We start from the raw sequence: 25056 nt of genomic DNA on the forward strand, positions 1-25056 counted from the left end.
TCATTACACAGAGAAGACCTATGTACTACAGAAGGTAAAAATCAAGCCTTCGCTCTCTGTTTTTCATGGTTCCAATTCTAGGTCTTTTTCTCTGGTCATTTTTCCAACAACCTTCAGATTGGAAGGCACCTGCCTGATGGTGATATAACAATTATCACAGGCCTGACCACTGCTGATTCCTCCCTCGCACCTTCGTTCTTTACAAACTCTGACAGACCAACAGAGGCCAACCTTATGAGGACCATGGTTTATGGCCACCTTTCTTATCTCCTACCTTTAATTTGTTTTATTTACATTTTAATAGTCTTCGATACATTGCATAATGTTGCTTGCTCTAAAAGGAAATTGGGTAAATCCACTTCTCCTTCGAGATTGGTTATATTTGTTCCTTTTATGAATTTCTGGCATAAGGTTTAGCAATGTGTTGCATAATATGTAACAAGGTGAACTTTTTAATCCGTATCTTGAAATTTTCGACACAGAATATGTGTGGAAAGAATTTGGACATAAGAAGTGTATAAACCAAATAAGAGAATGTAAGCCAATAGTAGACGGTTCCTTGGCACAGCTCATAAACTTAAAAAGTTCTTCCTGAACGTTGTGAGGAAAAGGACATACTGAGCAAGATTCTGCATGTGATGATTCTCTGCAGGTGTTTTAGGCTAAATCCACTAAAATTTTAATTCCTTTATGCATTCATTATTTTGTATTCAGAATTACAATATTCTGATAACATTATTCTGTTCATCTGATAATTAACTGAGTTAATTATTAAAAGCAGAGGCTGTAAGAATATACTGCAGGAAAAAAAACTGGTTAAACAATCCCATGATGATCACAATAAATACCGATCTATCCCAAAGATGCTGCTTTCTTTTCAGTTAAATGCTCCATAAGAATTAGTCTTCAGAGAGGAAAAGGATTCACTCTTATTGATATCTTTCACTGTTCATAACAAATCTGAGCTTGCATAAATGATCAGTTCTCAAGAACTTTCAAAAGCAGAGTGGCACTTTAGTATAGTGGTTAAGACACCAGGTCAGAAACTAATAGACTGTGAATTCTAGTTCTGCCTGAAAGCTGGCTGGGTGTTTTTGGGCCAGTTACTCTCTCTTAATCCCACCCACCTCACAGGGTTGTTGCAGGAAAAAATAGGAGGAAAGAAAATTAATTATGTTTGCCACCTTATTAACAAAAATAATAAAAGCAGGATAAAATAATTGCATTATCAAAAAAAATATCAAAAAACATTGCTCACTGAGTTTGTGGTAGATTAAAAATTACTTGCAGGTATAAAATGTGTGTGAGAGCAGATATTGCACTTCTAAACCTCTTTTTTGACTGGCTAGTTTTCAGAGGAAAAATAAACAGTTCAGTATTAGGCAGTAATTACATTTACGCAGCTCTCCAAATCAGTATTAAGGGAAGTGTTTGCATTCAACATTGTTTGAAACTAAATGGACAACCATTTTTCTGAAATGGTATAGAGTTTCCTGTCTAAGCAGTGGGTTGGACTAGAAGAACTCCAAGGTCTCTTCCAACTCTGCTATTCCATTCCATTCTAAATAAAATACCATAATCATATAGTAATATGTTTGCATATCAGTTAATACTAATCTGTCTATTCATAAACATGCCAGTTATTGTTAAAGTTAAATCTGAAGATTTGCAATTAACTAAGCACTTTAAAGTTATTTTGGAAATGAATGACAGATTTCAGCATTGTATGAAGAAGTGGGGATTCATGTTCTGGATTGTTTCTTAACCACACAGATGGCAGAAACAAAATGAGATGTGCGAAAGGTCAAATAGCTGTTCTTAGTATAGAATTTTAGATACTTCAGTGCAAATATCTTAGCTTTTAAAGCAGAAAAAAAAAATTAAGCCTGATCTCACTCAGGCTTAATCTCAGGATCAATGCTCCTGGGAAGAATGGTTGATTTGATAAAAAAATATGATAAGGATCTTATCCAGAGATGTATATTGAAAGTCCATTAGAAAGGACACTGTTAGAATAGAATAGAATAGAATAGAATAGAATAGAATAGAATAGAATAGAATAGAATAGAATAGAATAGAATAGAATAGAATAGAATAGAATTCTTTATTGGCCAAGTGTGATTGGAGCCACAAGGAATTTGTCTTGGTGCATACGCTCTCGGTGTATATAAAAGAAAAAATGCATTCATCAAGAATCACAAGGTACAACACTTAATGATAGTCATAGGGAAACAGTCAATATAAATGTTGGATAATAAGAGATTTTTTTAAAAAATCTGTATGTATAACTAAAAAGATAATCCAAGGTGTAGCATTATAAACAGGACTGGTATTTAAAGAGCTAGTATGAAGCAGAAGAAGGATGATTTGGGGAGAAGTTTAATAAACAGAGGAGTTAACCTGGATCGATGACAAGGGAACTGGTCGCAGAGTGTCAGTGCAGGAGAGACGAGGCAACAAAGGAATTGCAGGGGTGGTTTGAATGAAATGGGTCAAGTAGGGGCAGAATAGGAAATAAAAGAAATTTACAGTATAAGGAAGAAATGTTGCACATATGCCTATAGAGTTTTGAAGGAAAAGGAAGGATAAATGTAGTAACTGCAAGGAAAAGGGTATTTAAAGATGGTAAGACTATTTTTTTCTTCAGCGAGAGCAAAAATTGCTCAAAGAGCAATTACCTACTAGACAGGGGTGGGTTCTAAATTTTTTTACTACCGGTTCTGTGGGCGTGGCTTATTTTGTGGGTGTAGCTTTTGTGGGTGTAGCATGTGATTAGGTAGGCGTGGCTAGCTGGTCAGAGTCATTTCTGGAAGGTCCTCGCACTTACGACCAGTCCTCGCACTTACAACCCGACTCGTTTGTTTGCTTTTAACACAGATCAGCTGTAGGACGGCCCTTTGAAGCCCCGCAGCAAGAGTTTAAACAGTTTTTTTCCCTCTAGTCATCAGCTGGGACTCAGGAGGCAGCAATAGATTGGGGGTGGGACCAAATAAAAGGTAAGAATAACGTGGGTTGGGAGGGCGGGAGAGAGAACCGGTTCGGTGACGTCATATCGTCACCGCTACCGGCTCGGCCGAACCGGACCAAACCGGGAGGAACCCACCACTGCTACTAGAGCAGTACAGTAAAATAGGTTTTGAATTCAAAATGGAATGATGGGGTCTATAGAGGGAATGATGGAGATCTATTGAGTTAAGTTCATGGGTATAAATGGAGATTCAAATGAGTTCTTCATGTCTAAAATAGCCTTCATAACACTTATCAACCTTCAGTAAATTTCATTCCAAAGTTGCTTATCTTACACTGCCAACTGGATACATTGCAAAAGCTCTGGTTTATAGGCTGAATAGTGGCAACAGCATCCATTTGGACTGAATTATTTTCTACTCTATTCTCCACTGCACCCCAATAGTAATTGTTACCATATAATGATAGAAAAAATATATATTTTTCAAAGTCATTAGAATAAGAGCCTAATACCCTTTTAATCTTTTTTTCCTCTTGCCTTTTGTTCTGTCTCTCTCTCTCTCTGTCTCTTTCTTTAACACACAAACACACCCAGATGCCACAACCTATGACTCAGAGGCCACAAGCCACAGCATTGAATAGATATCTTAATAGGTGGTATTAAATTAATAGTTTTTTAACATGACAAAAGAGGAGAACTTTATTAAACAAATTTAATTTTTAATAATCTTCATTAATCTCTCTGTGGTGTCTCTGCTCATTTTGGGAGTTCAACCCTGTCTCCTTGTTTAAAGAAAAAAACCCACTCTTTGTCTAAATTGTGCATTGTCCCATATTTCTAATAAATAAAAATACATAAAGGTTGTTCTCTAAACCAGGGGTCTCCAAACTTGATAACTTTAAAACTTGTGGACTTCAACTCCCAGAATTCCTCAGCTGGCCACAAGTCTTAAAGTTACCAAGTTTTGGAGTTCAGCAACCTTTCTGGCTTTGCAGATCGGCAGAAGTGGGTGGAGAGAGGGGATGGTTCCATATGAGCTGTTTGCACCCACTGCTCGTACAAGTGGGAATGCACGCATGCGCTTGCTCGCCACTTCCGTGGCCCAATTTTGAAAGGCTCAAGGCCCGGTAGTGGGCCGCGGCCCAGGGTTGGGGACCCCTGCTTTATACCAAGGACTATTAAATCAAACTTAAGAGTGAGAGATAAAGGACCTTAAGAATAGAGAGTATGAAGAGGCAGGGAAGTTTATCATCAGCAGTGAGTATCTGGATAGACAGACTGAACAGGTTGTGGAGATTACTAGATTAGTCTTTTTCTATTGTGTCTGGCTGTGTGTGTGTGTATTATGTGTGTGTGTGCGTGTATGTGTGTGTATACACACACACACACATACACATACATATATTACAGGAATATCTAAAGCTGCATTTTATCATTAAATGGGACCATCATTTAAGATGTCAGACTAGACAAAAACGTATTTGATTACATCATTTTTATAATACTGATTCATTTCTGCAGTTATCTACTTATACTTGAAAGCATTGTGGAGCAAAATATGTGTTGCCAGAGTTATGCCTATTCATAGTCATCATTTTAAATGCTAATTTATTAAAATGCATTTGTTTTTTTCTCTCTCTCAAATTACAGCATATTGGGAATTCAAATATATGTCCTTTGGTTTTCACAGATAAAGGGAGAATTGGCCTAATGTTTTTGATCTAAATTCCTATTCTGCTAATTGTGTAAAAAATTTAAAAATTTAAAAGTTATTTTTAATGGCATCATCTCATGAAATGCTAAGAAAAGCTATCTAGTCAGATCAGTATCTGTGCATAATATACAGAGATGAGACAAAATACTCTTGTCTATTTAGCTATCATATTCCAGTGTGCATACAATTTGAAGTCTGGAGTTTTGTATCTGTAATTCAGCCTGATTTTAATGTTTCATAAAAGCTATAGTATTTAAGATTTGTTATTTGTCTTCATCAATGTTGCCTTTGTATGAATGATCACTGCAGACAGAATCTAAAACAGAATCTGCAAATATCAAATGTATTTAATCTTATTGAAGAATAGTTATCTAAGGCATAGAAAACTTATTTCTGATACAGTATTCATTGCTATTGTTGTTTTGTAATGGGCAAATGTCTTTTTAAATGTCTTCTGTGTATTTTCAGAATACATGTTACATGAAGTGTAATGTACATTATCCCTACCTTCATCTATGGAATATGGCTTCTAAGGATAAACTTTCTATAGTTTTCCAGCATTTATCCTGGAAATTTGTTAAGGCAAGATTATTATTGGCTATGTTACCTTTTTTCTTTCCAATCTTTTAAGTGGAATGGCTCTTTGAGAATTTTCTAATTACACAAGTAACCATTTTCCCAGTAGCATCATTTGGCACCTTAGAACTAATCCACAAATCTTTTAGGCAATTCTGAAATAAATATCTGTGGATCACTGCAGAAGTATCAGCACTGACAACTTGAGGCAACACAGATCTAGGTTCCTTGGCTCACAGCAGTTCTTTTATTAAGAACTTGGGTAGGGAAAAACCTTTAAGCTCACTAGCTCTTTTATGTATGCTGTAGGGAACTGTAGTAGGAGACATTAATTATTTTCTTTAGAAGGCAATTTAATCCAGGCATCAAAATGAAACGAGTAAACTTTTCAACACCTCACTGCTATTAGTGAAGAGGCTTTTTAGCATTACTTTATGTTACTTAACCCGACTTACCAACATATTCGTATGCTGAGGACAATTTGTAAAAAAAAGTTACTGGTAGAAATGCATTGCCACATATCTCTGGTGTGTTTCCCAGTAATGTTTCAAAATCATAATTTCTAAACAGCTGTTTGTAATTCATCTGTCTGCAAAATGACCACAATGCTTAGAAGACAGTCAGTTACTAGCCTGACTATTGCAGGGGTTGCAAGTACAGGTTTTCCAGTTGTGGAAATATACTGAGGATAAGGGAGTCTGCTTGGAAGGTCTAACATAGTATTATTCTATGCTTTCAGATTCAAATACACATTGATGTGGCAGCTAAATAGTGAGATTTGGACTCTGCTACCAGATGCTTATTGCCCTTAAGATAAAGATCTGGTACACTCATTCAGAAGCTCATGTCCCTCCACAGAGATGCTACTAGGCAATTTTCAAGGATCAAAGGGGATTGTAGATTGCAGAAGCCGAATGATTCCTGTATGAGGAATCAGTTAATTGCAGAAGTTAATACATCATTTTTCAGAAGGCTAAGATGATAATGTTAGTAAATCATGAGTGATTGTGTAGAGTTGGAGAATAATTACCTATTGTCAAAACAAGTGGAAAGACAAGGAACTCATGTACCTTTTGAGACGAAATGCTGATCTTCCCCCCCCCCCAGCCCATTTAGAATGCAATTGACTTTGGAATTGGAGAGATAGATAAAGTGCTGATAAAGGCATTTCTGTCAGAAATGTAAATAATTGTATGGCAGTGGCTTTCTAGCTTGTGTAATTCTTTTTTTTCCAATTCCTGCTTCTGAAAGAAGTTAAAAGAAGATAGATATGAGAGAGAGAGGGGGGGCGGGGGGGGGGACAGACAGACAGGCAGGATCACAAATGTTAATCAAGCATCAGTAACCTTTTAAAATTTTTATGGTGCCATACTTGTCACTTCTGAGAGTTTTCAATGAGCTCTCAGCTTGAAACTGTACATCATAGTCATTGAAATCTTGTTGGGAAATATAAATAGTCTGATTTTATTGATCTTAACAGTTGTTTGTGATAGGCCTAAATCCAGCAGATAGTTCCATTTAAAATGTTTTGTACAAATTATTGAATTACTAATATCTTATCACTTAGCACTTTGTATAATTTTTGGGGGAATGTGCATCACATTTTTAAAAGTCACACAGTAAAAAATAATGAAAGCTTTCTTCTGAAGTGCAGCTGAACTAGCGGGTCTAACATTAATTTTTTATTAGATATTTTTATATGTCATTCTGCCTCCCCCTAGAGGGGCATTTTATATTCTTCTCCATTGTGGATATTTTTTATCTTTCTGAAATTTTTCATAAAACAATTTCATGTGAATAATGCATATAAGAATCTATCCAGAGAGTATCTATACATGAAATTGAACACTTGAATTTCTCTGTTGAATTGTTGGCAGGAACTAAAAAAATGCACTTTATTCATTAAACCACTTCAGATTTTCTGGATCTTTTGCTACTGTAAGATTAAAAAAATAACTCTTAGAACCTCGTTGATCTACGGATGTGTGCATACATCAATAGACCGAAAAGATAACTTCGTACCTAACAAAAATTCTAAACTTGATGCAGAAAATTATTTTTGTACAGATATGAGATTATCTTTTTGTTACTGTATCCTGTTAATTAAAGACATACATATTTGTATTGGAACATACTCTTCTTGATATTATTGTTCCTGCATTTTATAAGCTAGCAAGATTTTCTAACATTTGTGGCTTGCGTTAACTCTTTTGATTTTTTTTAATATCTAAAAAATATACTTCCATGTAAATATTTGTAAAGGATTTTCTGTCTTGACCCAGAGAAAATAGATAATTTCTTTCCCAAACTCTATAAAAAGGAATAAGGGGCATTATTATAGGAACATTGGAAGCTGCTTTAAAATAGGGCACAGTATTTGTCCTCCCATAGTCTTAAAGTAGAAAAGGGTCTTTTTTTTTCATTGTGTGTAATTTTGTGTTATTGGAAGTGTCAACCATTAAAACTGCAGTCTAAACCAAACACCTACCACCTCTTCTCTGTAAAATGCCTATGTGTTAAATCTGAGGGCTCTCAGAGGCTACTCCCAATTTTTGCCATCTGCAGCAGCTGCCTAAATTCTTGACGACTCCCACAATTTGGAAATCCCCTTGTAGGGGTGACAAGCTTTTGCTTTAAGGCATTATGGAGCAGTTTATGGTTTTGTGGTTTGGGAGTATTTTTCTGGGACAAAGCCAGATCCTGAGCAAAAGGCTAGAAGCTGCAATTACAGTATTTTCTGATTAAAAACATAGAGCTTTGGCAACTGCCGCTTTCTTTCAGAATTGTTCAGAAAACAGACCATCATCTTTGAAACCACCGCTTGAAGGAACGAGAATTCCTTGGGAGTAGTTTTAAGTTAAATTGTTGATAAGAATGCAGAATAAGTTTTCCATACTATTTCAGCCAGTTCAAATTTCATTAAGTATGCAATGACAACTTTGGTTTTATTTCAGCCAGAATATGACAGTGTTCCAAAAAATAATTTTCTAATGTTCAAGTGATCTTTGCAGGAAGCACACTGAAGTGTATGTGTGTGTGTATGTATAATAGAAAGGAGTAGATAATAGCATGTTTGTATTAGGTATAAAGTGTTTTCTGCTTTTTTGTTTATTTTTAGTTTTATTATAATATTGCACACAAACTTAAAGTCAAATGTACCTAATTTTGTTATATTATTGTCCATTGGCATCCTTCAGTCTCAAGAGACTATGGTATCGTGCTCTGGAAAGAGGTCCTAAAACAGCATCTAGTGTGACTAAAAAGGCCAATTCGAGAGCGGCAGTCCCTTCCAAACTGAGGGCAGATACATTCATGTTATATTATAGGGTTTTTTTTATTTATTTAAGGAACACACAATTATTGTCGATGGAAATATATGTATTCTGCAAGGAGTTGTACGTGGAGATTTGTAATTCAGAAACTTTCATTTAATGCTTGACAACATTAATGTCTTTAATTTCCTCGATTAACAGGTAACATGACACTGACATTTCTCTTCTTTTTAGGATCCCAGAAGCAAGCATAAGTTCAAAATCCACACATATGGGAGCCCAACATTTTGTGACCATTGCGGTTCATTACTTTATGGACTTCTGCACCAAGGGATGAAATGTGACAGTAAGATATTTATTTCATGCAGTGTTAAGAGTTCTTTTTGTATATAAAAAAATCAATGAAGCCATTAGAGTTGTGCCTAACTACTTTCCAGTAAAATTTATTGTAGTTCCTGTTAATTACAAATGTAGCAGTCCATTTGAAATGAATATTTCAACACATCTAGCAAAAGACTGTTAAATGAAAAGAGCTTTTTCTCATGTTGATTTTTCTGTAGCCATATATTAATGGAAACTTACTGGAAGAAAGAAGCATTATATTCAATCAGCAGTTGACCTGCAATATTATGATAAAAGCCCAAGCATTAAAAAAAAATAAAAATAAGGGCAGTTTGTGGCTTCATAACAAAAGCTTCATAATGCTTGTTCACTATCCTTTTGAGTTTTTTTGGTTGATTCACCCTTGCAAGTTGCCACCACTAGAACCCACTTTGTTCTGGGGAATTGACTTCCCCATAGATAAAGCATTAGGCATCCAAAAATGTGCGTGAAATTTTGGCTATTGCCATATGATTTCCACTGGAGCAACCCCGCACTCCCCCTGCTTTTGGCACGCGACGGCAAAAAGGTTAGCCATCATTGCAATAGACCTAGGGGTGAGTTCTTTTGTTGTGTCATTCCCACAGAATTAGTTCAAGTATGGAAAACTAGAAGGATGTAGATGAATATAAATACCCAATGCTATAAAAACTAGAACTCTCACACCAGGGTATCTGAGCTTACTGATCATTGCTTAGATAAATGCAAAGACCACATATCCCTTCCCTTTACAATTTTATCAAAAGGCTTTTCTTTTTTTAAAAAAAAGAAAAGTCAAAATTAATTTATGCTGCATCAGGTAGAAGGAGAGAAGTTGAAAAAAATGGGGTGAGGACAGTGCCTCACGAACAATTTCACAGCATAACCTAAGGCAGTTTGTCAAATTCTAAGTATAAGGTAACCTGCTACTAGGACTGCAACAGTAGCTGCAACAAAGAGATGAATAAAAACAGCTGTTGTCAGAAAGTACACAAACTGCTGTTTCTCCTCATGTGGTTTGAATAGAACTCCTCTTCAATAGCTATAAAAATAGCAAGCTGTCACCTATGACTAATTAAATGGTTTGGAAGCTATTTTGGGGATTCCTTAGAAACCTGCTTCTGTGGAGTCCTTGGTGCTCTCTGAGCTTGGTTGTTTGCTTGCAGATATTTCATTACCCAGCTAGGTAACAACATCAGTGCAAGTAAATATGGGCTTTGCTTTCTGTTTGTATACAGTTACTTGCCCTGCCAGTGTTGATGTGGGTGTGGTTTTCTCTCTGATGGTTCCTTGATATCGTTAATATTCCTTCACTTCCCCACTGCAGCCCACTCCACACTACAATTCCCCACTACATTGCAAATATATTATTAATTCTCCACTATAGTGGTTCCAGAAAATAAAAGACCTAAAAATAGAAGATGAAAGTATGGTTTCATTCAGTGTTACAGCACTCTTGACATACATTGGTCCAGAACCAGCAAAAAAATCCATCGCAGCAGTACTACACAACTCACCTGACCTAGCTAAATATTCTAAGATTAAAATACCCAGAATCATGGACCCCACCAACCTCTGCCTCACTACCTACATGCAGTTTGATTGACAAATATATGAACAAATCAGAAGAACATCCATAGGGTCACCACTCTTAGGACTTATAGAAGAGAGAGTAATGCAGCAGCATCTGGAAAAAACAGCACTCCCACACAAACAGCCAAAAATATGAATCTGATATGTAAATGACACCTTTGTCATAATAAAAAAGCAACAATGAGAAAAGACACAAGAAACAGTCAACAACATCTTCCAAGAGATAAAATTCAACAGAGAAGGAGAAAGCAACAATGTGCTATTATTTCTCGATTTTTCATCAGCAGAGGAAACAACTGGAAAAAATTAGAAACACAAGTCTGTTGAAAAACAAGCCACACTAAACAAGTCCTCCCACAAGAGAAGCTGTGTAAAAGAAAATTATTCAAATGAGCACAAGCTGCAACAACCCAGAACATCAGAAAAAGGAAATGGATCACCTATATAACATTTTCCAATAAAATGGATACCCATATAACTTTATCAAAAAGTGCCTGTTCAACCCACAACAACACTACCAAAACAAGATATGAAAAGGATATGACCATACATTTAAAAAAAAAAATCTCAGAAACAACCAACTATTACAACCACTTGGCATCACTCTAGCATACAAACCAATTAAAGCCATCAAAAACATCTTACATAAACCCAGAGACCCAGTAGCCTAAGAAGAAGGGAAAAACCTAGTCATTTACAACATAGAGTTTAAAGAAGGTAGGACAAAAAGGTAGAAGTTTAGCAGAATGCATCTATGGACACCAACTAGCAGTCAGAAGACATGATGAAAACTCCATCTCACAACAGATGGACAGACCGAGCCACTGTTTCAATTGGGAAATTATGAGCATCCTAGACCCGTGATGGCGAACCTATGGCACGCGTGCCACAGGTGGCACGCATAGCCATATTGGTGGGTACGCGAGCTCAGCTCCAGTGGGACTGGAAGTTGGCAAACGAGCCATTTTCAGCCTCCAGAGGGACTCCGAGGGTGTGGGGAAGGCCGTTTTCACCCTCCCCAGACTCCTAGAAAGGTTCTGGAGCCTGGGGAGAGCAAAAAACAGGCCTTCCGGTCCCACCGGAAGTTGGCAAACAGGCTGTTTTCAGCCTCTGGAGGGCTTCTGGGGTGTGTGTGTGTGAGGAAGGCTGTTTTCGCCCTCCCCAGACTCCTAGAAAGGCTCTGGAGCCTGGGGAAAGAGAAAAACGGGCCCACCGGGCCATTGCGTGCCAGGAGCGGGGGTGGGGTGGGTCATGCACGCATACACAGGGGTGAGGTGCATAGAATTATGGGTATGGGCACGAGTGCGACACCCTCCCCCCCGCGATCTCCCGCTCCTGGCACGGGATGGCAAAAAGGTTAGCCATCACTGTCCTAGACCAAGTCAAATCCATAAACACTAGGGAATTCCTGGAAACTTGGCATTCAGACAAATCAGCCATAAATAGACACATAGAAATAAACCTTATTTACACACCATTCAAAAGAGACAACAAAAAGTTACAATGAAACAGGAATTGTATATAAACAGGGAGTAAACACCATGCTTTAGCATTGGTGATGTTATTTAGTTAGATAATGAAACATCTGCAAGCAAACAGCCAAGCTCAGAGAGCACCAAAGACTCTATAGAATTCAGCCTAGAGCTACATATAATCTCTTCTGTCAAAACTCAAGACCAGTAATAAGAAATAGTTTAAATCATTTAAGGTAGAAAAGTAATGAAAATATTTTAATTTATTTCATCCTACAAAGCTATCTCTTTCTATCCGGATTTTTTTAAAAAATTAATAAGATATGATGCTACAGTTCAGGCCACCCTTTTTCTCGAATATATGCATGTTGTGGAGAACCCTATATAAAAAGGGATTAATCTCCATTGTTGCTTGGTCTACAATTTTGGTAGGCTTGAGTTGTTGTTTTTTATTTGCATAGTATTGCATCTACATTCTGTCTTCCCTCTTAACACAAGGCAGCATCCATGGTAGTCCTCCCTTATTTTATCACCAGAGCATCAAGCTTCAAAAACTGATTGTGTTAAGAAAGAATGAGTGGGTCCAAAGTCAGTCAGTGAGCTTCATTGCTGAGAGGGGACTGGAACTTGGATTTCTATGGTTGAAGTCCCCAGCATTTTAATTACTGTGCTACACTGACTTTCACTTGTTCTGACTCCCCACATTCCCATGGCTCAGTGGTTGGCTTTGAGAAAAATCAGGCATTCTTAAGACTTTGTTTCTTATGGAAGAAAAACAAAGAACTCTTTCAGTTTTTCTGCCTTTCAACATGTGTTGCTGTTTCCCACTGTTAGATATGAGAATGTTGCATAACCAGATTTACCTCTAGAATTAAAACTCTGTCTATAATTTCTGAAGGAATTCTAATGTCAAGGTATAAAGATAACACTTTTCCATAAAAGTGCAAGAGCTATAAATTAGGTGTCTCAATACTTACAACATTTTGATTCAGCAGTTTTATTGTCAAACAAAGCACTTGTCAAGATTTTGATTAAAAATAGTTGTGGTCACTTATTTTCCCAATCAGATTTTTAAAAATCAACTCAGAAAGCATTTTTTTACATCATGTTTCCTAGGGAATAGCTAAAACATATAATTCTTTTGCTAATATGTGGCAGCTTTCCTGATGAGGCATAACCTAGGTTTTTATTAATGGAAAAACTATGTACGCATTAATGGATGCTCAAAAACAGTAGCATTGAAATAATCATAAATAGTTGTACAGTGTTTTTTAAAAAACTGGAATTTAATGATTGGCCGGTGGTCAAACCCAAAAAAGAGGAGATCTCATCTTATTGAGTGTGTTTTTATTTTCATTTTGCTTTCTATAAAACCCTATCAGGTATTCAACCAACTTACGTTTCCCCACATTTTCCTCCTTATTTTCAACTAAATGCCACCCATATAGTTTTTAATGTCTAAATTGGCATCATTAACATTTGCCTCAAAACTTATTTGGTATGTTGGGGAATCATTGACTCTGGCCAAATTTGTCGTATGTCATGTATGATTTGTGTAAAAGTGGTCTTCAAGACTGCAGCAAAAATAGCTGTTTCTTAACTCAAAATCATTTTCCTCAAGATTTGTTTTTGCCTTATTTTGTTCTGCCCTATGACAGAGAAGATACTTGCTTTCATTTGTGAGAAGATACTACAAACACTTCTTACCTTATGTACTGAATGTGTAAAGATTTTTTTTTTTTTGAGTGGACTATAAATTGACCAACTTTCCTTAATAGCCCAAAGGAAAGATCAACTTTCCTGGCAGTGTGAAACTGGTAGTGCCAATTAGTTATGTCTGTCTTTTTCACTCCTTAGGATGTTAAATTATTTATTTTCTGACTTTCAGCTTGTGATATGAATGTTCACAAACAATGTGTAATAAATGTTCCAAGTCTTTGTGGAATGGATCACACGGAAAAAAGAGGGAGGATTTATTTGAAGGTTGAAGTGACTGGTGACAAGCTGGAAGTCACAGGTAAGGAAAGCTTCTTAGATGTAATGTACCTCATTTAAGGATGCTTTTATTCGTTTATATTGAATAGCTTTGAGGCAATAAGCATAAAAAATGGCTTATGTACTATATTCAGTAAAACTTCAGCTCCTGGCTGGAACAAAGGATTATGAATTCCTTTGAACTGAAGAATGTAATAGGCTTACTTATCCATATAAGAACGTATCCCGCATCCATGGCTGGAAAGTGAGGATGGAAAATGCCACAGTGTGCCCATATTCTGCTTTGGGGCTTCCAGCAAGGAACAGAATGTCCTTTTGGCCTAATTCAGCATGGTAGTTATGCAATAATGCTAAGAAAAAAATCCCTTGAAATAGTAATTGATTACAAACTGAATAGAAGTCAGCAATGTGATGCAGCTACAAAATAGACATATGCCTATGGAGGTGCTTAGTAGATTAGGAGAAGATCCCATCTCCATCCTGTTTACACATTGATTCCTTTTTATCTAGTTCTTCGTCAATTGTAATGTTTTAATTCTTAAAGCTTTTAATGTTCTTATTCTTTTATATCACATTTTGACATTGTTCTAAGCTGCCCAAAGTCACTTGACAGTGAGATGGGTGGCATATAAATTAAAGCAATAAATAAATCAGCATATTCAGAGAATGGCATTGTGGATGATCAGGCAATTAGAGCCTAAATCTTAAGAGGCACATGTGAAGGAAGTTGGTATTTTAGCTTTGGGGCGTGTGATAACATACTTCAAGTGTCAGCTGTCACAGAAAGATACATCAAAATCTCTCCTTTATTTTTTCAGGGTGTAGAAAATAAACACTGTTATTTAAGTTGTGTTAAAATAGAAGGAAATTGAAGTTGGGAAACAGCTTCCCAACACTAACATGACTGTAGAATTAATTTATCCGAAAAGCTGATGGGCCACCCTTTATTGAATGTGTTCACTGGAAGTAGACCTCCATCTGTTAGGAAAGCTTTTGCTTGGGTGACTATAATGAGCAAATAACGTTACGATTCTATCTTCATCTGAAACTACAAAAATAGAAAATGAAACAAGAAAGCTAGATGTTTTGTTTTCTTTGTTATTTTTAAATACTTTTAAAATAGATACAGTTGAATCATGTTTTGCTACAACTGACAAAATGCAGGCTGCTCAATCCTACTGCTTAAGGTAGCTTGGTTTCCTTTCAACTTCAGTGACCCCTCCAAAGCAGCAGCCCATGAAAATGAAAACTAAGCTTTCCGCAGACTCTTTTTTCAAATTAGGAAAGGCAAAATAATTTTAAGTCTATTTTTATTCGTAGGCTATTGGCAATATAATTGACACTGAATTTAGGAGGCCGCTATCTGTAATATTTCTAGCATTTTCTGTGACAAGGTTATTATCCTCATGGTAAACGTTTTTGCAAGAATGAAATCAGAAATCTCTTCCTTTTAGTGTGTGTATGATAGAGACAGTTGGCTGATTTAATTCATGTCCAAAGTAGTAGTTCTTGGTGTGACAATGAAATGTCAATCCGTAATCCTCTTCACTTGTCTGCTGCTTCCTGCATCCTAGGAAAACTTTGTGCTATACTGTTCCCTAATATAAGACTTACATAACCTGTTTCTTCATTCAGTCCTCATGAGTGTTACAGGTAGCCTTCAATTTACAACCAAAACTGAGCCCAAAATTTCTGTTGCCGAGTAAGCTCATTTGTTAAGTGAGTTTTGCTGCAATGGTCATAAGTGTGGAAAACAGTCATAAGTTACTTCTTTCAGTGCTGTTGTAATTTCAAATGATCACTAAACGAACAGTTGTAAAACAAACACTACCTGTATTTCTTTTGGGATTAAATTTTAAGTTTAAGGTTTGTTTACCATGGGCTGATCAATATTGATCACTTGTTAAACTTAGAGACACAGGTTCTGTTACTAATCATTGGTACCAACTCTTTTGTCTTGGCCAGAAGTAATGTGCAGCATGGAGGACTCCGAGTCCCATCATGCGCACCATATCACGATAGTGCACCCAACAATCAAAACCCCAGATAATGTAAGGCAGTGTTTCTCAATCTTATCAGCTTGAAGATGTGTGCACTTTAACTCCCAGAATTCCCCAGCCAGCAAAGGGAGTTCAAACACTGATGTAAGACACAAAAGAATCTGGTAGGGAAATCTACCTTAACAAAACTAGCTGGCCTGATATTTCAAGAGAACTACCAATGGTGGATGCTATTTTCTCTATTCTCATAGCCCCAAATAGCTGAGGGAGAGGAAAATTATGGGGGAGCTCTCCTCACAACTTGAGGTGGAAGGAAGCATGATATTCTTAGCCTGGCAAGATGTAGGAGTGTCAGTATTCTGAATCATCTTCCGGAAAGCGGTATTGAGTTACCTCTAATTTTTGCTGATCTTAGGGCTTAATTTAGTGTTACCCTGGGCAGAATTCTGTAGGAGTCTGAATCAGACTTCCAATTGCTCTTAAAATGCATTGTGCTAAATAAATAAATAAAGTAGGCCTTACTTTGCCAGATGCCCTGAAGGTAGAAAAGGCAGTTAAGCAGATACAAAAGTGACAGTGTCACATAAGCCTTGAAGCGCTGACGGAATTGCTATCCACCTCCACCCTGCTGCTAGTACAGTATTTTATCCTTTCTCTATTGTATGCTTCTTCTCCTCCTCCTCCTCCTTCTGTCTCCTAATTAACTCCTTTGATTTGTCATGCTAGAAGAAAGCACATGGCCTGCTTTTATAGTCCTATAGCAAATTGGAAGAAGGGGATGTGGTGTTTTTTTTTTTTTTGTTGTTGTTCGTTTGGTGGTTTTTTTGATGGGTGGTTGGTGGGCAGAACTATGTCCTTCCTTTTTTCCTTCCTTGATTCCTCAGAATCATCTCTGACGGGGGTATCTAGGAGAGCAGCTCTTCTTGAAGTGCGCATGACCTTGTTTTCTTTGCTTTTGCCTGTCCTGCATAATGTAGGGTCATTCTGGAGAAAATAATGCCTTTTCTTTCTCAAATGGCTGGTTTGGTCCTTTAAGGCAATTAGCACAGATGGAGATTTTCTACTTCTTATAAAATAATAGACTCTGAGATGTCAAAAATAAAGCTAAACCAGGGGATAATAGCAGAATAACAGGGCTGGAAGGGACCTTGGAGGTCTTCTAGTCCAACCCCCTGCTCAAGCAGGAAACCCTATACCAGTGACGGCTAACCTTTTTGCCATCGTGTGCCAGGAGAGGGGGGGGGGCAGGGGAGAGTCGCGCATGCACGTGCCCATGCGCATGCGCGCGCAACCCACCCCACCACCACCACCCCGTTCCTGGCACATGATGGCCTGGTAGGCCCGTTTTTCTTTCTTACCTGGTTCCAGATCCTTTCTATTTATCTGGGAAGAGTAAAAACAGCCTTTCCCACTCCCTTGGAGGCCCTACGGTGGCTGAAAGGGCCCATTTCCCAACTCCCGGTGGGACAGGAAGTAACATTTTTTGCTGTCCCCAGCCTCCAGAACCTCTCTAGGAGTCTCTAGGAGCCTCTCTAGGAGTCTCTAGGAGCCTCTCTAGCAGTCTCTGGAGGCTGGGGACAGCAAAAAATGTCACTTCTTGTCCCACCGGGAGTTATTGTTATTTCTTCAAATGTTAAGTGGATTCGGATTTGAGAAAAGGATCTTTTCAATGGCCAGGAATTTCTATCCATGCTTAGAGAACTAATATTACTGCAAATTACAAAGCAAGGAATAATATCATTTTTTAAAAAATAGAATAAAACCTATTTTAATAATGGCATGTATTGGACAATGCCAGTCTTATTCTCTTCAAAGCAAATCATTTTGGCCTGGGCTTTACAGAAAGTCCTTGGTTAATTATGATAATTAGGACATCTGCAACTTCAAGGACCAGTTGTAAGTACTGTATCACATGTTCAGCACTGTTGTAAAGTTGAACACTTGTTAAATGAGAACTGCTTGTAGTTGGTTCCAGATGGTGGACCTGACTGCTGCTGAGGTGAGCCAATGATTAAGAATACATGTATGTCCATGTATGCATACTTTTCATTCAGCACATACTGTATTACAGTGCAAACACAAGTCTTCAGAGCCAGAGATGGACAGCAAATGGATCTCCAAATGATGGACTGCAACTTGTTCTGTCTTTTAGAAAGAAGGGTTCTCTTCAGGATATTAGTTTCTCCCACCTTCACACACACACACACACACACACACACACACACACACAGAGAGAGAGAGAGAGAGAGAGAGAGAGAGAGAGGATTAATGTTTTAAGACATGTTACCTATTTCACTGTTTTTACCTTCATGTATGCTCTTACTTTTTTTCCCCCCATAATGGAAAGAATACATGGACATTTTCAGAATGTGAGAATTATGATAAAAATTTTGCCCTATGCCTTTAGGCTTCCCCAGAAAATGGCATCTTTTGAATTGTGAAAGAATTTATGAATTTAAACTTTGAAGCATGACAAACCGTTAGTTGATATATTATTTCTTCAGGCAGGGTCTACAAGAAGGCAATCACCGTGGGGAAAAGTTATCCATATTTTACTGATAGCGCATTCTACAAAGTATATTGAGGGAATATGGACATTTTTCATGTGCATTTAATTTCTGAAACAGTAATAAATCTCTGTGGTTGGAATAGGTAGAACTGAAAAATATTTTCCCTTTTTTTAAATATTGTTTTTTATGAATACTCAGGGTAGCAAACATACCTAATACCTAGTACTCCTTCCTCCTCCTATTTCCCCCCAACAACAACAACCCTGTAAGATAAACTGGGTTGAGGGAGAATGACTGGCCCAAAGTCACCCAGCTGGCTTTCATGCCTAAGGCAAAACTAGAACTCCTAGTCTCCTGGTTTCTAGCCTGTGCCTTAATCACTACACCAAAGCACTTTCTTTTTCTGTTTCAAATATAGTGTAATAAAGTTACAGCAATGTCATTATATTAGGTATTAAACTTATTTTCAGAGAAATGAATCACTGTTCTCTACCTTGCAGTATAGAGCACGGGTGAAATAGAAACTTCTTACTGCTCTGTGGTTATTACAGAATTACGCCTCAGGAGTCAAAACCTGGGAATATAATGAAGTGCTATTGCTCCTGAGAGACACATTAAAATAACTTCGGTAAACTGAGAATCATAATGTATTACAGAGCCTCAAGGTATAGAAAGGCATCCTGCATGATGAAACATAATGCCATGGGAAAAATATAGTCTTCCTAATTTATTTTGGTGATGATCAGGTAACTCTGTGGCAAGAAAAATGAGAAAATCCAATGCTTCCTTAACCTTACATCCTTAGACACCTCAGTGGAATAGTTTTGGATTTCTTGTTTTCCATATGAGGGAAGTATTACACTTTCTCTTAAAAGTGTCTTCTCAGTGCAGGTTTAACAACTAGAGAAGCTGATTTCTCTTTGTGTTATATGAATTGCACTAGAGACTGGAGTCTCTCCCAGCCCATCTCAATCTGGATGTTTGTTACTACAGATTATTTCCCATATGATATACAAACAAAAGAAGCTCAGAACAGCATAAGGAAAGGAGTGGAGGGAACCTTGGGCTTTGCAAAACAATGAAACCACAATAGGCACAGTGTTCTCCAGAGGTATAGGACCACTTTTCATCTGTCACAGCTGGCCCAGCCAATGGCAAAAGATGGTGGGAGTTTCGACCTTGCACGCCCGTGTAATAAACTTAGTATTTACACTTGGTTGAGGACTTGATTTCTTGGCTATCCTATTCCAGGATCTGAGGCATGTAGCATTACAATATATTTGGAACAAAACAGGTGGAAATGATCAGCCAGCAAATTTCCCAAACTAATTTGCAGTTGACTCAGACTTCCAAAAGAAGGTACTGATTACGGCTTTGCTTTCAAAATTTCTGTTTTACTTGATGCGTGAATGTTAACGTCCAACCTTTGATTTTGAAATGGAAAAAGCTGATGCTTCCAACCTCTCTTGACCTGTCTCATTCAAGACAGGTTGCTATCAAAGAGGCAGACTACAGAAATGGTAGTCCTTTCTAATTGGTATTCTTTCCAATCACTAGCAGCAAAAAGGGGAAATAATAAACCTTGATCAGCTAAATAGAAAGAAGATATCAGAGTGCTAATTATGTAGACAAAAGTACAAATAGAACAGATCTTATAAAACAAAGGCAAGAAAAGCAAAGACTTTTTTTCCTTCAGCAGCCTGTGTTTTAGCCTGAAGTTGAACTTACTTTCTTTCTTTCTTTCTTTCTTTCTTTCTTTCTTTCTTTCTTTCTTTCTTTCTTTCTTTCTTTCTTTCTTTCTTTCTTTCTCTCTCTCTTTTTCTTTCTTTCTTTCTTTCTTTCTTTTTTTCTCTTTCTTTCCCTCCTTCCTTCCCTCCCTCCCTCCCTCTTTCTCTCTTTCTTGATATTGAGTGTCATGAGAAATAAAACAGAGATACTTCTTATTTGCAGTTCCCTGGATGTTGCCCATCAGTGTGGATTCCTAGATCACAGAGTGCACCCCAACTCCATCCTTGCTACTACAACAAGGATTCAGTTTTCTGGGTCTTTCATAAAAAAATAATTTTGTACCACAGAAACTCATAGATACAATGTCTATTAATTTTAAGCTAGAATTTCCATTTGTAAAATATATAGCATGTGGGTAACAACTTTGCCAACAATGCTGGTCAAGAATCAACAGGAGAGATATTTCCTCCTTCATAGGTTACAGAGAAGGTAGTTTCAGGTGGGAGCTACTTGAGAGAAATTATTAAATATAGCAAACAAAGGGAAGGGAAGCATGTTCAGTCATGCAATTCTTCCTTGGCCTTTTTTTCTCAAAGCATTTAATTAATCCCACTTTTATTATTTTTATAAATAACACAAGTCGGCGAACGTACCTAATTCTCCCTCCTTCTCCTATTTTCCCCACAACAACAATCCTGTGTGATGTGTTGGGCTGAGAAAAAGTGACTGGCCCAAAGTCACCCAGCAGCTTTCATGCCTAAAGCAGGACCCTGATGATTGGTCCAAAGTCACCCAGTTGCTTTTTCATGTGTAAGATAGGACTAAGAACTGATTGTCTCCTGGTTTCTAGGCTGGCACCTTAACCACTAGACCAAAATGACTCTCATTACCCCCCATGTACAAACATACTGTTTTGAGTTGAATCATGAAGCATCAATATTTGATTTAATGTGTGATGGTAAGGCCACACTTGGAATACTGCATCCAATTTTAGTCGCCATGGTATAAAAAAGATGTTGAGACTCTAGAAAGAGTGCAAAGAAGAACAACAAAGATAATTAGGGGACTTGAGGATAAAACATATAAAGAACGGTTGCTGGAACTGGATATGTCTAGTCTTAGGAAAAGAAGGACTAGGGGTGACATGATAGCAGTGTTGCAATATCTCAGGGGTTGCCACAAAGAAGAGGGAGTCAAGCTATTCTCCAAAGCACCTGAGAGTAGGACAAGAAGCAATGGGTGGAAACTAATTAAGGAGAGAAGCAACTTAGAACTAAGGAGAAATTTCCTGACAGTTAGAACAATTAATCAGTGGAACAATTTGCCTCCAGAAGTTGTAAATGCTCCAACACTAGAAGTTTTTAAGAAGCAATTAGATAACCATTTATCTGAAGTGGTGTAGGGTTTCCTGCCTAAGCGGGGGTTGGTCTAGAAGACCTCCAAAGTCCCTTCCAACTCTGTTATTCTATTCTATTATTCTAACAATATATCCCTGTAATTGGGGAGAAACTGCATTTCTGAGTGGCAGCCCAAATGTACATAAAGCGGGAGCTTCTAGACAGAATTAGGAAAAAGAAAGCTAGTTGACTCTAAACACAATTAGCCAGAAGAAGTTTATTTTCTATTCTACACACTAACAATTTTCAGTTTAAGAGAATCAGACTTGCCTATACAACATGACCTGTTTTGAGGGGTAGAAGTCTTGGACATAAGACTTTTGAAATAAACCGTTTGAAATGTGCATGTAAGATTAAACCTTCCTATATGCTCTACATCTTCTTCAATCCTTCCCTGTGCAGGTTTTAGCATCTTCCCTCTATCTGTTCTCCTGTTCCCCAGTTAATATTGCATGTGGACCTGTCATGCTTTATTAACTCAATTTTTTTGTGGGAGCTTTTTCCACCTACAAATAGTAGTAGTCATCCTTTTAATATTGATCTGTTTGTGTTTCAACTGTGAACATAACTGCTATAAGTATTTAGGACCTTACAGAACCCTTCTGGTTTCTCCCCTCTCCCCTCCCCTAAAGTGAGATTTTGAAATGTACAACAGATTGGCTTCTGAACCTGTCATCATTCCTCACTCTAACTATCAAATCATTTCGACATTTAAAATAAATTATTTTTAATTGATGCCAAAACTCCTTTGAGTTAGATCTGTGCTTAAACAAATGAATGCTACTGTCTTAATCTAAAAATTAATGGCTTTTCCTTCTGAGTTTAAGCATTTTTCTTCACTATTATTTTTGTCCTCTAATTTCCTCTTTCCTTAGGCTTGGTTCTTCTCCTTTTACAGTGGAATATAATTTTGCCCACAATTTGTAACACCGACCACATTCATACACCAGGCTAAATGGTATTAGGGCTTAACCATGAACAAGCAGCAGAGTGACACAGCTGCCAATGTCCAAATAGATCAAATCATGTAAACCAGGGATTCTGGTTTATTTCATGAAGAATTAGTCAAGAAAGATGGGGAAAATACCCTGTTGGAGCAGCCAGCAGGTTCTTCAAGACACGTTTAGTACTAAGTTGTGGCATTGTTTCTTTCACAAACCCCATGAATGAAGTAATTGATGAAGCTTAGCCAAGCACTGACAAAGGTTCCAATACTAAACAATAGTCAATAATTATTCATTATTTTAGAATATGCATAAATACATTGACAAAAATGCTACAATGTTTTTAATATAATCTTTAAAAGTGGCTCGCGGTTAGAACGCTAAGGCAGAAGGCCATTGAGAGGTCAATGGCTCCACAGTTCAAAACCCAAGAACAAGATGCGTGACAGAATGCGCTTTCATTAGTTTGTCCCAGATCCTGCCAACCTAGTAGTTTGAAAGCATGCAAATGCAAGTAGATAAATAGGTACCACTTCAGTGGGAAAATACCAGGGACATGAAAGGAGCGCCCTCGGGTATCCCCTAGACAAAGGTGATGTCACCGGCTAATTCTTTCAACTCGGAAGCATCTTGCTAGGTGCATCCAACACAAAACGCAGTAGTAATATAATTTGGAGCTACAAAGCAAGTATCAATGACTTTGAATAGTTGGCTATTCAATTTATCCTAAATTAGATTAGGTACCATCTTTTTTATCCCCTCAATACCGGTATGTTGAAGAGGCTAACAGATAAAATTATTGAAGTGTTGAGTATTATGCAGTTCTTGTTCTTATATTTGAAATAATTGCTCCAGGGTATATGATTTATCGGTAAGAAGATTTGTTGGTGCTATATTTCATTTTTTGTTAACACTGTTTCTAGTTCAGCACTGTAACCATGCCCTAGTCATAAAATATATCAGTATATTTTTGTAAAATTCAAAAGTATTTTAATGAGAATAATACAGTTCAGTTAAATTATAAATCTACTCTCTTATAATTGGATTGCAGACAGAAAAGGAAACTAGTTACATTGGTCGACATCAATCCTACATGCATGCATTCTGTCCTGATCTGAATTAACAGTTCTATTAAAATAAGATAATTGGGGGGGGGGCTTGAGAGTGAGAAGGCAATGATCTTCCACATGTCATGAAATCAAAATTATTTATGGAAGGACAGTGAATTGTGGTAATCCATAAGTCACTGAACTATAACTCCCATCATATTCCAGCCATCACATTCAATAATTAAAAGATGGCTGGATGGCTGGATGGCTGGATGGATGGCTGGATAGATAGATAGATAGATGGATAGATAGATAGATAGATAGATAGATAGATAGATAGATAGATAGATAGATAGATATGGGTATATGGATGGATGGATGGATGGATGGATGGATAGATAGATAGATAGATAGATAGATAGATAGATAGATAGATAGATAGATAGATATGGGTATATGGATGGATATATGGATACATATTTAACACTATTCATCCCCAGCTGAAAAATTAAATATGTTATTTTAGTTATTCTATCATTCAAATAAATAGCCCATTTTCTACTTATTTTTTCACTTTTTAAGCATTTGGATTTTGCAAAGAAATAATTTTATTGTACCTAAATGCTTGTTTTCTTCACCCCATGTTACAAGTAGAGCTTTTTTGGTGCCAGATTTAATATTAAAGAAACTAAAATGATGCAACTGACCTTTTACTGAACAATTATGCACATTTCATTGGGTGTTTTGGTGACATGGCCAGAGATTCTGAGCCTTTTGCTCTTCGTTGTTTATTATTTCTGATAGACAAAAGCAGTACTGTGTTGCTGCAACTCCCACCACAGTCATTCCTTTATTTTCAGAAAGAAAAATGGGTCATGTTCTCAGAAGCTGTCTGGAAAAATGTTCTGACTTGCAATTTATAGCTAAGTTGTTTCTGCATTGGTGGCCAAATTTAAAGTTTACAGAATGTTGGGTTTTGTTTATCTAGCAAATTTGCCTAAGTTCTTTTTTTTTTAACCTTTAGATCTTAAAAAAAGTTAAGAGGTATGAGCTAAAAAAAACCCCTACCCGCATCATATATTTTATCTCTCTTTTATTTATCTTGTGGATAAATAATGGTTTTTTAATTTGTTTATTCAATTTATATGCCACCCATCAAGACAACTCTGAGCAGCTTACAATTTAAAAAAAACATACAGATACAACAATTATAAGAACATATTGAAATTGACAAAAAAATTAAAACAAACTAAAAAAACCACGGGTTGGTGCAGAGAAGTGGTGGTACCTTCTCTGTTACTGCACCATCTCCAACCAACAGCTTCTCCTTCAGGGCCCCATGCCAACCGGCACAGCCAGGTTTTAAGGCTTTTCCTGAAGGCCAAAAGAAAGGAGATTAATCTCATCTCCTGCAGCAAGATGTCCCAAAGGATGGAGGCCATGTCAGAAAGGCTTTTCTGGACCTCACCAGACAAAAT

At 37.2% G+C, this 25056-nt stretch overlaps 1 protein-coding gene across 1 annotated transcript in view; it reads left to right on the forward strand.

Annotated features, from left to right (window-relative positions):
• Positions 1 to 25056, forward strand: part of PRKCA (protein kinase C alpha) — a 198812-nt gene that overhangs the window by 137859 nt on the left and 35897 nt on the right. Inside the window, exons 4-5 of the mRNA XM_070934743.1 lie at positions 8765 to 8876; positions 13844 to 13972. Of these exons, the coding sequence (XP_070790844.1) occupies positions 8765 to 8876; positions 13844 to 13972 (241 nt within the window). The remainder of the gene's footprint in view (positions 1 to 8764; positions 8877 to 13843; positions 13973 to 25056) is intronic.

The sequence above is a fragment of the Pituophis catenifer genome, unplaced genomic scaffold (assembly GCF_029215685.1).
Source record: "Pituophis catenifer annectens isolate HBS135680 unplaced genomic scaffold, rPitCat1.0.hap2 SCAF_2, whole genome shotgun sequence".
Lineage (NCBI taxonomy): Eukaryota > Metazoa > Chordata > Lepidosauria > Squamata > Colubridae > Pituophis > Pituophis catenifer.